The 14,368-nt window shown below is 40.9% G+C and overlaps 1 protein-coding gene across 1 annotated transcript in view; it reads right to left on the minus strand.

Moving 5' to 3' along the window:
- The window catches only part of LOC149246652 (chloroplast stem-loop binding protein of 41 kDa b, chloroplastic-like), a 77,156-nt gene extending 63,920 nt beyond the window's left edge, over positions 1-13,236 (minus strand). Inside the window, exons 1-2 of the mRNA XM_089457991.1 lie at positions 12,952-13,236; positions 12,700-12,852 (exon numbers count right to left, since the gene is read on the minus strand). Coding sequence (XP_089314117.1) covers positions 12,700-12,852; positions 12,952-13,119 — 321 coding nt within the window. The 5' untranslated portion in view covers positions 13,120-13,236. The remainder of the gene's footprint in view (positions 1-12,699; positions 12,853-12,951) is intronic.
- Between the last annotated feature and the right edge of the window lie 1,132 nt (positions 13,237-14,368).

Below are 14,368 nucleotides of genomic sequence, written 5' to 3' on the forward strand. Positions count from 1 at the left end.
ACTAAGTCTAATTTTAAAGTAACTTTTATAAAGTAAATGAAAAATTAGAAAGGAAAAGTGACTTTGGAAATAAATGACTAAGTGGGTCTTTATTAAAGTGGGGTGAATTAAAAAATAGAAAGTGAGATTTAAATGAGCATTTAATCTCAGCCATTGATCTAAATCTATTTCAGCCATTAGATTTAGAGATCACCCAAAAGTCACTTGGAGTTATATTAAAAGAGGAAAAGGAGGAAAAGGTCATTCATTCTTTCATGAGCAGATTGGGAGAAGGAGAGCAAGAGAGATTTCTGAGCAGGGAGGAGAAGGAGACAGCAGCTTGGCACACATTCCAAGGCAGCAGTTGAGCAGATTTGTACAGCTGGTTCAGCACATAGTGAAAGGCATATTTTTGCACAAAAAATCGAGGAGCAGTTTGTTGATTTTTCTGCACACAAAACGGAGGCCGTACAACATTTATTGCTGTCCTGTTTGCTGTAATTTCCAGATTGTTGTGAGGCACGGGAAAGGAGATAAGTTGTAAATTTGCTTGCTGATTTTTTTGCTGAATAATTCTCACTGTAAAAAGGCAATTTTCAGAAATAAAGAAGAGCTCTCAAACTGGTTTTCCCCAAGAGTTGTAGGGGGTTTTTCCAGGGTCAAGTTGACCAAAAATATCAGTGTTTTAATGTGTTTTAATGGTTGTTTTTTATTGCTGATTTTTAATTCTGCAATTTCCAGCATTCTGAAAAATTTCCAGAATTTGTGTTTTCAGCAATATTTATTTTTTCAGTCTGTTAAATGTATGGTTATGGGAATGGGCATTTAACTACATGGGAGAAATAAGGAGAAACTGAAAACCGGTGTGGGAAAACAGAAATTTCTACATGGTATCAGAGCTTGAGTGCTGAAGGGCAGTTTGGGAAAGCAAAAGGAAAAATTACAGTTGCTGATTTTTCACTCAGAAAATTCCAGCAAGCTGATTTTTTCATAAACAGCAGTTTTATCTTTACTATAGCAGTGCTATTTTTCAGTTTTAGAACAGCAGAATGTCATTGGGATTGAGGGTGGAGGATAGGCTGGATGGGCATATAAATTACAGTGTTTGGAAGGAGAGAATGCAAAGTATATTTAAGGAGGCAGAAGTCTGGGATATCATGGTGCATACCGCACAGAACCCTGTTGTTGTGCCCACTGATGTTACTCAGTTGGCTGAGTATAAAAAGAAGAACAATAAGGGTAAGAGGTTGATTCTAGACAGAATCAAAGACCATTGCATTCCTCATGTGAGAGGAAAGAGCAATGCCCATGAAATGTGGACAGCATTGTCCAATCTCTACCAGAGTACCAATGAGAACCGGAAGATGGTCCTGAAGGAGAAGCTGAAGAACATTAAGATGGGTAATGATAGTGCAGCTGGATATCTCACAAAGATTACTAATGTGAGAGATGAGTTGGCAGCGATTGGAGAGGCCATTCCACCCACTGAGTCGGTGCGGATTGCAGTGAATGGCCTCCCCCGTTCATGGTTGAACTTTGCTGATGGGGTTTGTGCACGTGAGACCCTTCCCACATGGGAGAGGTTTTGGGATGATTGTATTCAGACAGAGATCAGGAAAGGACAGCTTGGGGCAGCCAAACCAGTTGAGCAGGATGAGGATGTAGCACTAGTGGCAGGAGGCAAGAAAGGCAAAGGGAAGAAGCAGGCTTCCACAAGCAGTGGTGGGGGCAAAGGCAAAGGTAAAGGTAAACAGGGGAACACACAGAAGGACTATTCCAAGGTGAAGTGTTGGAATTGTCAAAAGATGGGACACTATGCAGTTGTGTGTCCGGAGAAGAAGAAGAAGAAGGGGAAGAACCAGGACGTGGCAGCTTCAGCAGAGATTGAAGACTTTGCTGGTCGTTTTGACCGAGAGTTTGCATTCACTACGTGTGAGTCCTCTAGTGCAGGATCACCTGCCACACAGGTTCAGAGGGAGCATGCTTTTCCCTCGATTAGCAGAGCATCTTCAGGTATCTGGTATGTGGACAGTGGGGCTTCACGCCACATGACAGGAGTCCGTGAGTACTTCTCAGAGCTTTTAGAGAGTGGCACTGATATTGAGGTAGTACTCGGTGATGACAGAGTTGTTAGAGCAGTCAGGGTGGGGACAGTGACATTTCAGAGGGAGTCCAAACCTCCCTTGAAGGTGTTAGAGGTTCTTTATGTGCCAGGGATGAGGAAGAACCTCATATCCGTCTCAGCTTTGGAGGACAGAGGATATGACGTACTGTTCAGGGGAGGACAGGTGTTGATGTATCCCAGGGGCACTCCAGCTGATTCAGCTAGAGTGATAGGTGTACGCCATGCAAAGGTGTACAAGTTTGCATTCCAACCCCTTTTGGCATTGAGCAGTAGTACCGACAGCAGAGCTAGCAGTTCTGAGCTGTGTGAGATTTGGCACCGCAGGATGGGACATATGTATCATGGAGCCTTGAGGACATTGCGGGAGATCACTACAGGTGTGCCAGATTTCAGTACTGATCACTTTGATACTTGCAGAGGTTGTGCGATGGGCAAGTTTGCCAAATCCCCTTTTCCCAGCAGTGACAACAGAGCGACGGGGATACTTGATTTGATTCATTCCGATGTGAGCGGTCGGATGTCTCATGTTTCCTTGAGTGGATATGAGTACTATGTTTTATTCATTGATGATCACTCCAGGAGGACTTGGATTTATTTTTTGAAGACCAAGAGTGAGGTCTTCAAGCGGTTTCAGGAGTTCAGAGCTCTTGTGGAGACTCAGACAGGTCGAAAGATCAAGTCCTTGAGGTCGGACAATGGAGGAGAGTACACCCTTGGAGATTTTGTTGACTATTGTGCGGAGGCAGGCATTAGGAGGGAGTTCATTGTTCCTTACAACCCCCAACAGAACGGGGTTGCAGAGAGGAAGAACAGATCCATCATAGGGGCTGCCAAAGCCATGTTACATGATCAGGGGTTGCCATTGTTCTTGTGGGCAGAGGCCTGCAACACAGCTGTTTACTTGCAGAAGAGGAGTCCGCATCGTGCCTTGGGGCACATGACTCCGGAGGAGGCTTTCTCTGGGAAGAAGCCTGATATTGGTCATCTTCATATCTTTGGATGCATTACATACTCCTATATACCCAAGGAGAAGAGGACCAAACTAGAGCCCACCGCAGAGAAGGGTATCTTTGTGGGCTACAGTGAGACCTCAAAGGCCTTTCAGATTTACATTCCTGCACAGAGGAGAGTTGTTGTCAGACGGGATGTGAAGTTCGAGGAGGACAGGGCCTTTAGGAGGTCACGGGAGTTAGAGTATCTGGATCAGCCAGACCCTCAACAGCAGTTGAGTCAGTCGCAGGGATCCAGTGGGCAGGGATCAGAAGGATCAGGAGGTACATCTATGAGGATGTCAAGTCCGTCAGTGAGCAGTGGCTCATCGAGCCAGAGGGGTGGTGCTCCGGGCAGCATGCAGAGCAGTTCACTAGGGAGTCCACTGATGGACAGTTCACACGGTACCTCAGCTTCTACAGGTTCAGGTGCAGGCAGGAGGACAGCAGAAAGACAGTCAGGAGTTCAGGCTACTGATGATGATGAGGAGGAGGAGTTTCATTCTCCGGTGGGAGAAGTGCGCTCAGGGAAGAGGAAGCCCAAGTGGCTTCACGACACCTTGAGAGATGCCACATCTGTTGCTGAGCCGAAGAGGCCGGTCAAAGAGAGTAGACCACCTGAGAGGTTTTGTAGCTATATGGCGATGGTTACCAGCATCCTTGACTCTGAGCCTTCTAGCTATGAGGAGGCAGCTAGCCAGCAGGTCTGGAGAGAGGCCATGCAGGAGGAGTATTCTTCTATCATGAAGAATGATGTTTGGGAGGTGGTGCCGAGGCCTGAGGGCAAATCCGTGGTTACTTCCAGATGGCTTTACAAGGTAAAGCATGCTGCAGATGGCAGCATTAAGAAATTCAAAGCAAGGTTTGTGGCTAGAGGGTTCTCCCAGGTAGAGGGAGTTGATTATGAGGAGACCTTCGCTCCCGTGGCTCGATATACTTCGATCCGCTCCATTATATCGATAGCAGCAGAGATGGGTTGGAAGATCCACCAGATGGATGTGAAGACCGCATTTCTCAATGGCTTCATACAGGAGGACGTGTACATTGAGCAGCCACAGGGCTTTGAGGTGCATGGGAAGGAGTCCCATGTGTGCAAATTGAAGAAGGCCCTTTATGGCCTGAAGCAAGCTCCCAGAGCTTGGTACTCCAGGATAGATGCATACTTGCAGGGGATGGGTTTCACAAAGAGTGAGGCAGATCCGAACCTTTACTTTATTGTGATTGGTGAGGAGCCTCTCATTCTGGTGTTGTATGTGGATGACTTGATCATTACAGGTGCAGAGAGACTCATAGAGCACTGCAAGAGAGATCTTGCGGCGGAGTTTGAGATGAAGGACATCGGCTTGATGCATTACTTTTTGGGTTTGGAGGTGTGGCAGGAGGAGGGGCATTTCTTCCTGGGGCAGGAGAAGTATATTGTGGACATCCTTAGCAGATTCCACATGGAGGATTGTAGACCCATGTCGACACCGATGATCACCAACTGGAAGAAGCTTCATGCTTCAGATTCCGAGTTGGTGGATCCCACATTGTACAGGCAGCTGATTGGTTCCTTGATGTATTTGGTCAACACTAGACCAGATATCTGTTTTGCAGTCAACACGATGAGTCAGTTTATGTGTGAGCCTAGGAAGGTTCACTGGGTGGCTGCAAAACACATTTTGCGGTACTTGCAGGGGACAGTGGATTATGGTCTGGACTACAGGCAGGGAGATGGAGTGAGATTGGCAGGATACACTGATTCTGATTGGGCAGGTTGTGCTTCTGATAGGAAGAGCACTTCGGGGTGTTGTTTTGGGTTGGGTTCAGCAGTAGTGTCATGGTTCAGCCGGAAGCAGTAGTCAGTAGCACTGAGTTCAGCGGAAGCAGAGTATATGGCAACCAGTCTAGCTAGTTGTGAGGCTATCTGGCTTCGCAAGATGTTGTTTGACTTATTTGGTCAGCCATTGAGACCTTCAGTGATTTACTGTGATAATCAGAGTTGCATTAAACTCACGGAGAATCCAGTATTTCATGACAGGTCAAAGCATATCGGTATCAGATATCATTTCATCAGAGACTATGTTCAGAAGGGAGCTGTGAAGCTTGAGTATATTTCCACTGATGAGCAGGTTGCAGATATTCTTACCAAAGCCTTACCACGGGGCAAGCATGTCTACTTCAGAGACAAGATGGGTGTGGTGAGGAACACCTTCCTCGGTAAGAGGGAGTGTTGAAATTTGGTACCAGAGGACAAGTAGTTCCCTTAGGCTTTGATCTTTGGCCTAGGGAAAAGTGTCCAAAAGAATTTAATTTTTCTTCTAAAGTGACTTTATTATAAAGTTAAATCTAATTTAAAAGTGACTTTAAGTGATAAAGTTACTAAGTCTAATTTTAAAGTAACTTTTATAAAGTAAATGAAAAATTAGAAAGGAAAAGTGACTTTGGAAATAAATGACTAAGTGGGTCTTTATTAAAGTGGGGTGAACTAAAAAATAGAAAGTGAGATTTAAATGAGCATTTAATCTCAGCCATTGATCTAAATCTATTTCAGCCATTGGATTTAGAGATCACCCAAAAGTCACTTGGATCACCCAAAAGTCACTTGGAGTTATATTAAAGGAGGAAAAGGTCATTCATTCTTTCATGAGCAGATTGGAAGAAGGAGAGCAAGAGAGATTTATGAGCAGGGAGGAGAAGGAGACAGCAGCTTGGCACACATTCCAAGGCAGCAGTTGAGCAGATTTGTACAGCTGATTCAGCACATAGTGAAAGGCAAATTTTTGCACAAAAAATCGAGGAGCAGTTTGCTGATTTTTCTGCACACAAAACGGAGGCCGTACAGCATTTATTGCTGTCATGTTTGCTGTAATTTCCAGATTGCTGTGAGGCACGGGAAAGGAGATAAGTTGTAAATTTGCTTGCTGATTTTTTTGCTGAATAATTCTCACTGTAAAAAGGCAATTTTCAGAAATAAAGAAGAGCTCTCAAACTGGTTTTCCCCAAGAGTTGTAGGGGGTTTTTCCAGGGTCAAGTTGACCAAAAATATCAATGTTTTAATGTGTTTTAATGGTTGTTTTTTATTGCTGATTTTTAATTCTGCAATTTCCAGCATTCTGAAAAATTTCCAGAATTTATGTTTTTAGCAATATTTATTTTTTTCAGTCTGTTAAATGTATGGTTATGGGAATGGGCATTTAACTACATGGGAGAAATAAGGAGAAACTGAAAACCGGGGTGGGAAAACAGAAATTTCTACAACAATGATGAGTATGTCTATAAATCACTAGTCTCGCCAGCATTTTGCTCTGATCTTGTAGAGAGATAGAGTTGATAGTCAAGGCCTTTTTATATAAATGTTGGTTGGTAAGATGCTATACAAATGAGTTACAAATCCGAATTCTTCTTATGAGAGATTCTTCAGATTAAGAAAGTCCAAGGTACCATTATGAATACCTCCCTAGTTAAGAGGGAGTGTTGAAAAGTGTAACTAGGTTCGATCTTCATAATGACATGTAATTATGATTTTATGTAAAGAGATGTAAATAAGAAAAATGTAATTATTATGTTGACTTGCTTCATGGGTTTCATGAGCAAGGGATTTTGTTTTTGAGTCAAGACTCCCATTGAGAGTCTTTAGGGTTTATTCATCTAGACATAAAAGAGTCATTGTCATGTAAATGAAGTCATGTTACACTTTGTAATAGGTCAATATTGTCTATGTAAAGTATCCTCCAAGAACTTGTCACCAAACCCCTTCAAGTTGGCCTAAACTCCAGTTGTCAAGTCAGCCTAAAGGGCAGCGAAGAAGGGTATAAATAGCCCTACTCGGCCTCATTTGGAGACACACAATTCGGACAAGCATTCACTGGAAAAGTGCGAAGAGAAGGCAGAAGAAAGAGGGCTAAAAGGAGAGCGAAGAAGGAGCAGCAAAAGAGAAGTGTGAAGATTCTTCTGGGACATCATCTTCTAGGTATAGTGAAGATTCTTCTGGGAAGTGCGAAGTCTGGGCAGCAGATTCTTCTGGGCAGTGCGAAGTTAAGGCAGTGAAATTCTTCTGGGGCAGCAAGAGAGAGACTCTACTAAGTGATCAAAGTAGAGACCGAGGTTCTCTCTAGAAGACCTAGAGACCGAGATTCTCTAGGGAAGTTGTGAAGGTGCAGTATAAGAGATAGAGACTGAGTTTCTCTAGGAGAAAAGGCAAAGGAAGGAAGAGGAAGAACATCAAGGTGGGTGACAAGGTTCTTGGGAGGATACTATAGTCAAGGGTCTGTGTCATGGTCTTGGTACTTATCAATTGAAGATCTAGAAGAAGAATTTTATCAGGTTTTCCTCTTAAGAGGTGAGAGGTTTTGGCCCTAGCTGGAGAAGCCTATATACTGTCACTTGTCTTTATTTATTGGTAATTGTCTTGATGAAACGAACACACTAAGAAGATAACAAAGAAAGATCATAAGTTAAGAAGTAAAAACATATCACAAGCAATTATCCAGCAGAGAAATTGTTAACATTGAATGTCGTAAATTTCTCAATAGGCCTTAACTGACAAGCTCTTCTTATATGAGAGCATAATGTTGGGAGGCTTTACGTGAGATACCACACTACCTCTCAAGGTACATACCCCATCCGGATGTTCACTAGGTATGTCCTTTTAGGACTATTCCTATCTTGGATTCCCAATCCTCAAAGAATATCGGTCTTCTTCGACCACTCTTGTCTTGGATACCTATCCAATCCTCAAAGAGTTTCGTTCAACAAGAATACTTCCTATCTTGGATTCTTTATCCTCAAGAAGTATTAATCTTAGATGCTTATCCAATCCTCCATTCTCCTTCCTAGTGCCTTCACTAAGACTTACGGCGGTTAGTCCTGGTCTAGTGCATGACACATGGAGAATATGATGTCTTAACATCACTCCCTCTTAACTAGAGAGGAGATCCTCATTCCCTTTTGATTAGGGAATTGATCCTTGCTCCTTTTTCAATTATTCAAGGAGACTTCTTACTTCCTCTCAAACTTAGAGGAAATTCCTTACTTCCTTTTAATTTGGAAGTCTTAACCACAAGCTCTTTAGCTTGTCTTCATAAATGTATCAGCTACTAGTTCTTCATGGAGATCTTCAAGTAATAGCTGCATGACTCCTCCTTTCTTTGCATCTCATCATATTGAGCTTCTTTCTTCCTAGATGTTATGGAGCCATCTTCTTTCTTTAATCTTGTGACAGGATTCCGGCCATCAACCTTTCATATCACTTTCCATTAGTCATCATCAATAAAGGCATTATATTGAATCTTCCAAAGTGAAGCTAAGCTTCCTCTAAACATGAAAGTGATCATCATGAACATTAGGCTATCTTCTTGTACTGCTACCTTTCAATTCCAAGATGAAGTACACATCTTAACCATATAATTGAGTTCAAAAAACCAACAGTTGAACTTGCCTCAACTGCCATCATGCACTTTTGCAATATACTTCCAGGTAGAAAACTATGTCAACCAGATAACCAATACCAAAGTATTAATATCAGAATTACCTTATGATGGCCCTTACATCAAAGTATTTGCTTACTTGTATCCTTTGAGATCAACATCCTTCTGTATGGTCCATCTTCATATTGTGCAAGAATCCTTCCCCATGCATTCACTTTTAATCAAGGTGCCCATGGATCGAACTTGATTAGCAAGCTACAATATCTTCCTTGGAGTTGTCATTATCAACTCTCTTTCCTTCTTCTGGAGACCATACTTGATGTTGATTTATGCCATGCTATTTTGCGGGAGAGTCTTGATCTTTAGCCATTTCGAAGCATACCAAACTTCTTCTTCCAAGCATCGAATAACCATATGGAAGACTTACCGAGCATATTCACTTTCTGTAAGATTCTTGTAGATATGAACCCTACCTTAAAGAAAATTTATTTAAAAACATGCATTCCTTTGCTTCCATACAACCATCTAGCCATACTTTCTTTGAATGAGCTTGCTTCCAACCTTATTGAAGATTAAGCTTTCCTTTAAGAGGAGAAAGACTTCAATTCTGCCTTTCAAACTGTAATTCGACCATTTTGCATGCCTTCATCCTTCAAGACTATAGATTCCATACTAGATGGAATATATACCAGTCATAATTCTTCTTCCAAGAACCTTCCTAAATGATGGTTCTTATAGGAGGATCTTTAATGATCCTATTTGCAAAATGACTACCTCTAACATTATGTTAGAAAATGCTTGGATGAACTATAATATGCAATATGGTCCCAATCTTCTCATTCTTTTAAGCTAGATGATTCCTTTCAAAGCAACTTGATTATGTAGACTCTAATTCTACTATCATATGCTTCTTTCTATGATGCCATGCTTTTTACAAAACCAAGACTCTTCTAGAGAATGCAACAATGCATGCTATTCTACTTTCTACTTTCTAATAAAAGAAAGACAAATTGCATAATGAACCTGATAAAGATGGAGCTTCCTTCAATAGTAAAGATCCTTGGGATCTTCTCCTTTCAGCTTCTTCTCAAGTTATCTCTTTTCCTCAACTATGTGAGCTTCACCCCTTTCCTTCCTTCTGTTGTTTTTGTTTGGACAATCCCTCTTAAAATGTCCATACTCATTGCATCCAAAGCATTTAATATTGAACATATCTAGTTTTCCTTTGGAATTTCCAAACTTCCCTTTCTTCTTCTTCTTGGATTTTACAATAAAAGCTTGAGACTTCTCATTTGATTTAGTTTCATCCTTTTCCTTTATCCTTGTTTCTTTCAAGATACATTGAGCCCATGACTCATCAAAAGGAGTAGTATCTTTTCTAGAGTAGATACTAGTTGCAAAACTACTCCAATTAGATGGCAAGGCATTTAATATACAAGTAGTCATTTTTGAATCTCAAACACCTTCCCAAAGCCCTTGCAACAGGTCCCTTATTTTGTGAGATCTTTGTAAGATAAGTGGCCATGTCTTCATCCTTTGACTTCCTTATTCTATATAGTTGATTCCTTAAGGATATCTTTTGACCTGATGTACTTATAGAGTACAATTTCACCAACTTATCATACATAGATTTGGATGTCTTCAAATCAGTAACAAAGGGAACAAGATAATCCTTTATGGATTCAATAATGATCCTTTGTGTCATCACTTCTCCCTTCTTGTATTTTGCTAACTCTTGAGTCTTCTCTTTGTCCAGTACAGTGACTTCACCAAGAACATATTCCATGACTTCATTTTTTGTGAGTACCAAGTCAATCCTCTTCTTCCATGCTAGGAAGTTTGTTGATCCAATGAGCTTGTTGCTTTCCTTGCAAAATGTAGCCATTTGATCTATAGGTTGAGACATAGAAGACAATATGATACTTACTTGTCAACCAAGAGTCCTCCTTTTTGATGATGTCTTCAACTATCTTGATGCTTTCAAGACCTTCAAAGAGACTTCAAAGATGCCCTAGAATGATGACTTCTAGGATGCCTTCAACAATAGTGTCTTCAAACAACTTCAAAGAGTGGATGATGATCCCAAGATTCTTTGATGCTTCCTTTTCTTCAAGATGATGGAGTGCACTAGAGAGCCTTCAACAAGAGTTTATCCTTCCTTCCTTCAAGAGCTTGATCCTTCTTAAGATGATGAGATATTTAATGAAAGTTTGATGTAGTAACCTTCCTTCTAGGTCAATTGGTCTTCTTCTTCTTTCCTTGTGTCCCTTTGCAAATGATTCTCCTTGACAAGCTATCCTTTCCTATGTCAACAAGATGTTCACCAAGCTTCCTTCTCTTCTTCACCTTAGCTCTCGTACCATGTTGGAGAATCTAGTATGGCAGTTATTTAAACCAGTTCTCCTTAACCTTAATAATTGCTCGTGAACTTTCGTAATCTTCTTATGTTTCTTTATTAGATCTTTTCATCAAACAATTATCAAGAGCAAAAGCAATAAAGACAACGGACACAAGAAGTAGGCTCCAAGCAAGAGCAAAACTCCTCCAAGGGGAAAACCCAAAAAAAAATCTCTTCTCTTCTTATAGAATCTGCTTCAATGAGAAAACCAAGACCTCTTCCAAGCACCAAGTCAACCCTCCAAGAATCTCTTCCAAATAGGTCAAAGATCAACCAAGTCAACAAGGGTCAATCCTCCTTCAACCTGCTTCAAATCTCAGCTTCAGCCCCTAACTCGGATCTGCAATCTCGACCTGCAACTCTTGTCCATGCAATAGCTGCAGAAACCCTAATTCCTTCGCACGTGTGAGAGAATAAGGCTCAAAATCATATCTTTCTTCCTTTTCTTGATTTCTTCTTGCTTCCTTGACCTTCGCTCTTGCTTCCTTCTTGCTCCTTGCTTCAGATCAAACTTGTCTCTTGTGCAGATCAAATGTGTGTCAAATGAGGTCGAAACTGCTTCTATATATACACATCTGTGGAGGTCGAATAGCCTCTTCTAGGCCGACTTGTGCTTGGATGTCTTTTTGACTTTCTAAACATAAAATTAATATATTTTACATCTTATACCTTGCCCAATAGGGTCTTATACAAATGATATTGACTCTCTTGACTCATGACAATAATTATTATGACATGAAAAAGCCTAGAAGCATGAAGAACATGCTTAACCTAGATGACCAATCAAAAGAAACATGAAACCCATGCTTGAAAATAATATTTTTCTTTTCTTCTTTTTCTTGTAACATAAGATATACATGATGGCATGAGTACAATGACAATTATGAAGACCGAAACTAGTTACATTTTCCAACACTAGCCACCTCAAACCTACTTTGTTCAATCCCAAGCTAGGAATCAATCCCAAGACCTGCCTTTGGCTGACAGACTGCTCTACGCCGATCTACATGTGCCTTAATGATGGGCACCTTTAACAATTTAATCTAAAGATGTGGTTTGGTACCTCCAACACCCTCCCTCATGCTCCACTTTGGCTCAGGTCCACAACCATCTACCCACTCTGAATGATAGAAGACCAGTAATCAAACCCAGGACTTGTTCACAGCAAATGAGCTGCCATACCATTGAGGTACATTCTCTTTTAGACAGGCATCCCTAATGGTTTGATCTAAAGGTGTGGATTACTACTTCAAATATCCCTCTCCAGCCATACTTTGGCTCAGGCATGCTAGACACCTTAGGAATTGAACCCAGACCCTGCCCAGGTGAGGGGCTTCTCTATCACTAAGTTACATACCCCTCCATCACAGGCACCCTGTTCTATATAAACGTGTGGATTGCTACAGCCAATAAACTCATCCCCCAATGCAGTTTAGCACTATTGACAAGTCCATGATAACTGGACTGGTGTCTTCATGGTGGCAGCAAAGGATGGCATTTTACCGTCTAGACCAGGAATTAGAGAATGATTTGACAATATACTGCTTCTCTTCAGTAAATTGTGATAGCTAATCAATCATCTCTAAAATCAATATGCTAACCTCTGCTAAAGAAACAGAATTTTAATGGGGACTTTAATTATGGGGAAAATAATATTCACAATACTTGCAATGATGGGTAAAATGACGTTTGATGGACCTTCAAACAGCCAAACCATTCATGGGCATTGAAACATCCAAACACGATGTACTGCATACCAAAATCCTGCTTGAGAAAAACCCGAAAATAAAAATTTCTTACCTCATGGCCTGCTTTTACTAGCAGGCGCGAAAAGTAAACGCCAATAAAACGTGTACCACCCATGATCAATATCTTCTTGGGAGCTACTGCAGATGACGAAGCAGTGACCTCCATCCGTCCCCTGGACCTGTATGATAGTTTGTTGGTCTGAAGCTGCAGAAAGAGAAAGAAGAAACTGATAAATATAACTCTGATTGTCTCATAGAACTCACATTGATCATGAAATGCATGACAATGGGCATTGAAAATAACCTGTTGTGGGTGAATATCCAGTCGTACGCCATTGAATTGGGACGAAGATGCAGTCAGAAATGCAGGTTTTGAACCTGTGAAAAATGCTTTAACGTTGTTGCTGTTAATATTGATGGTATTTGCAATGGCAATGCCACTGATATGGTTCATTGCATTCATGGCCATCATTCTGGTTTAGCTTGTAATATTATAATCCTCAAGTCAGTAGTTTTGGGAGTGGAGGTGCAATGAAATGAAATGAAGCCATGAGTTGCAGGAGTAGAAGAAGAAGTGTTTCTTCTTCTGGAGGATGGTTCTTGGCCACAGGCACATACATGAGGATGACGAGGGATGAGGATAAGGCTGCCCATGTCGTTATATCACAGATAAACATTTAACATAAACGGTAAATTTCATCGGCTTTATGTTGCAGTGGCATGTTGGTAGAATCCTTGTGGACACTGATGGATACAGGCGTTGTTTATCCCGCTGAGGAATCACGCTTGAGTGAGAAAGGATGTTTTTTCCGTCCCTCTTCCTTATCATACATGTTTACTTTCACGCATTTAGTGGGAACTTATAGGGAATTTGTTATAAAATTGTCATAATATAAGTTACAATTTCATTTTTCATACGCTCAAATTTTAAATAAAATTAAATATTTAGATGTTATTTCGTTAAAAGTTATAATTAAAATAAAATAATACAATTTTACTCTTAAATAAAAATAAATGTTTAGACTTTTATTTTTGTTAATTTACCATTAAAATGATAAAATAGATTAAATAAAATTTGTATTACTTTGAGAATAAGAGATTACATGAAAAAATTAAAGGTTTTATATTGGTTGGTCATTAGGGAAACTCAACCATATTAAAAAATGCATCATGTAAACAGGGTTAGAGGACAAAAAGTTGTCCAAAAGTTCAAAATATACCATACATATGTCAATATACGTGCCTTCGAGGCTATGAGAGCAAAAACAAGTAAATAAGAAACTGAGAAACCAAAAATATAACAGGGGTAAAGAGACTACGGAGAGGGGTTTGAATTTGTCGTTGCAACTTGGATATGCTCCTTGTTGTTGCCCGGTGAGCAGCGAGTAGTAGGGGAATGCCAAGGTGCTTCTCGATGTGCTCCAATCCATGATCCAAGTCTGTCATGTGCCAATGTAAATGCTCTAGGCAGAGGAGGAGGTCCTCTTTGTTCTCATGTCGATCCAGGAGAACCTTGCCCAATAGGAATTTCATGTGCTAGTACAGGTCCACCATGTGCATATACTGATTGAAGTACCCACATGTGTGCCTTGCAATAGGCAACTAGTAAACCAACTCTACCAGTACCTTAATGTCTAAGAGGAGGTGCCTCTGGGTGGTTCCTTTTAGCTCGGCATGAGTGAGTTCTTCCTGAATGGGGGATGGGGTAAGCTCCTGAAAAT

This window comes from Pinus tabuliformis, chromosome 7, assembly GCF_031772625.1.
Source record: "Pinus tabuliformis cultivar Carrire ecotype Pingquan chromosome 7, CPIR1, whole genome shotgun sequence".
In the NCBI taxonomy this organism is placed as follows: Eukaryota; Viridiplantae; Streptophyta; class Pinopsida; order Pinales; family Pinaceae; genus Pinus; species Pinus tabuliformis.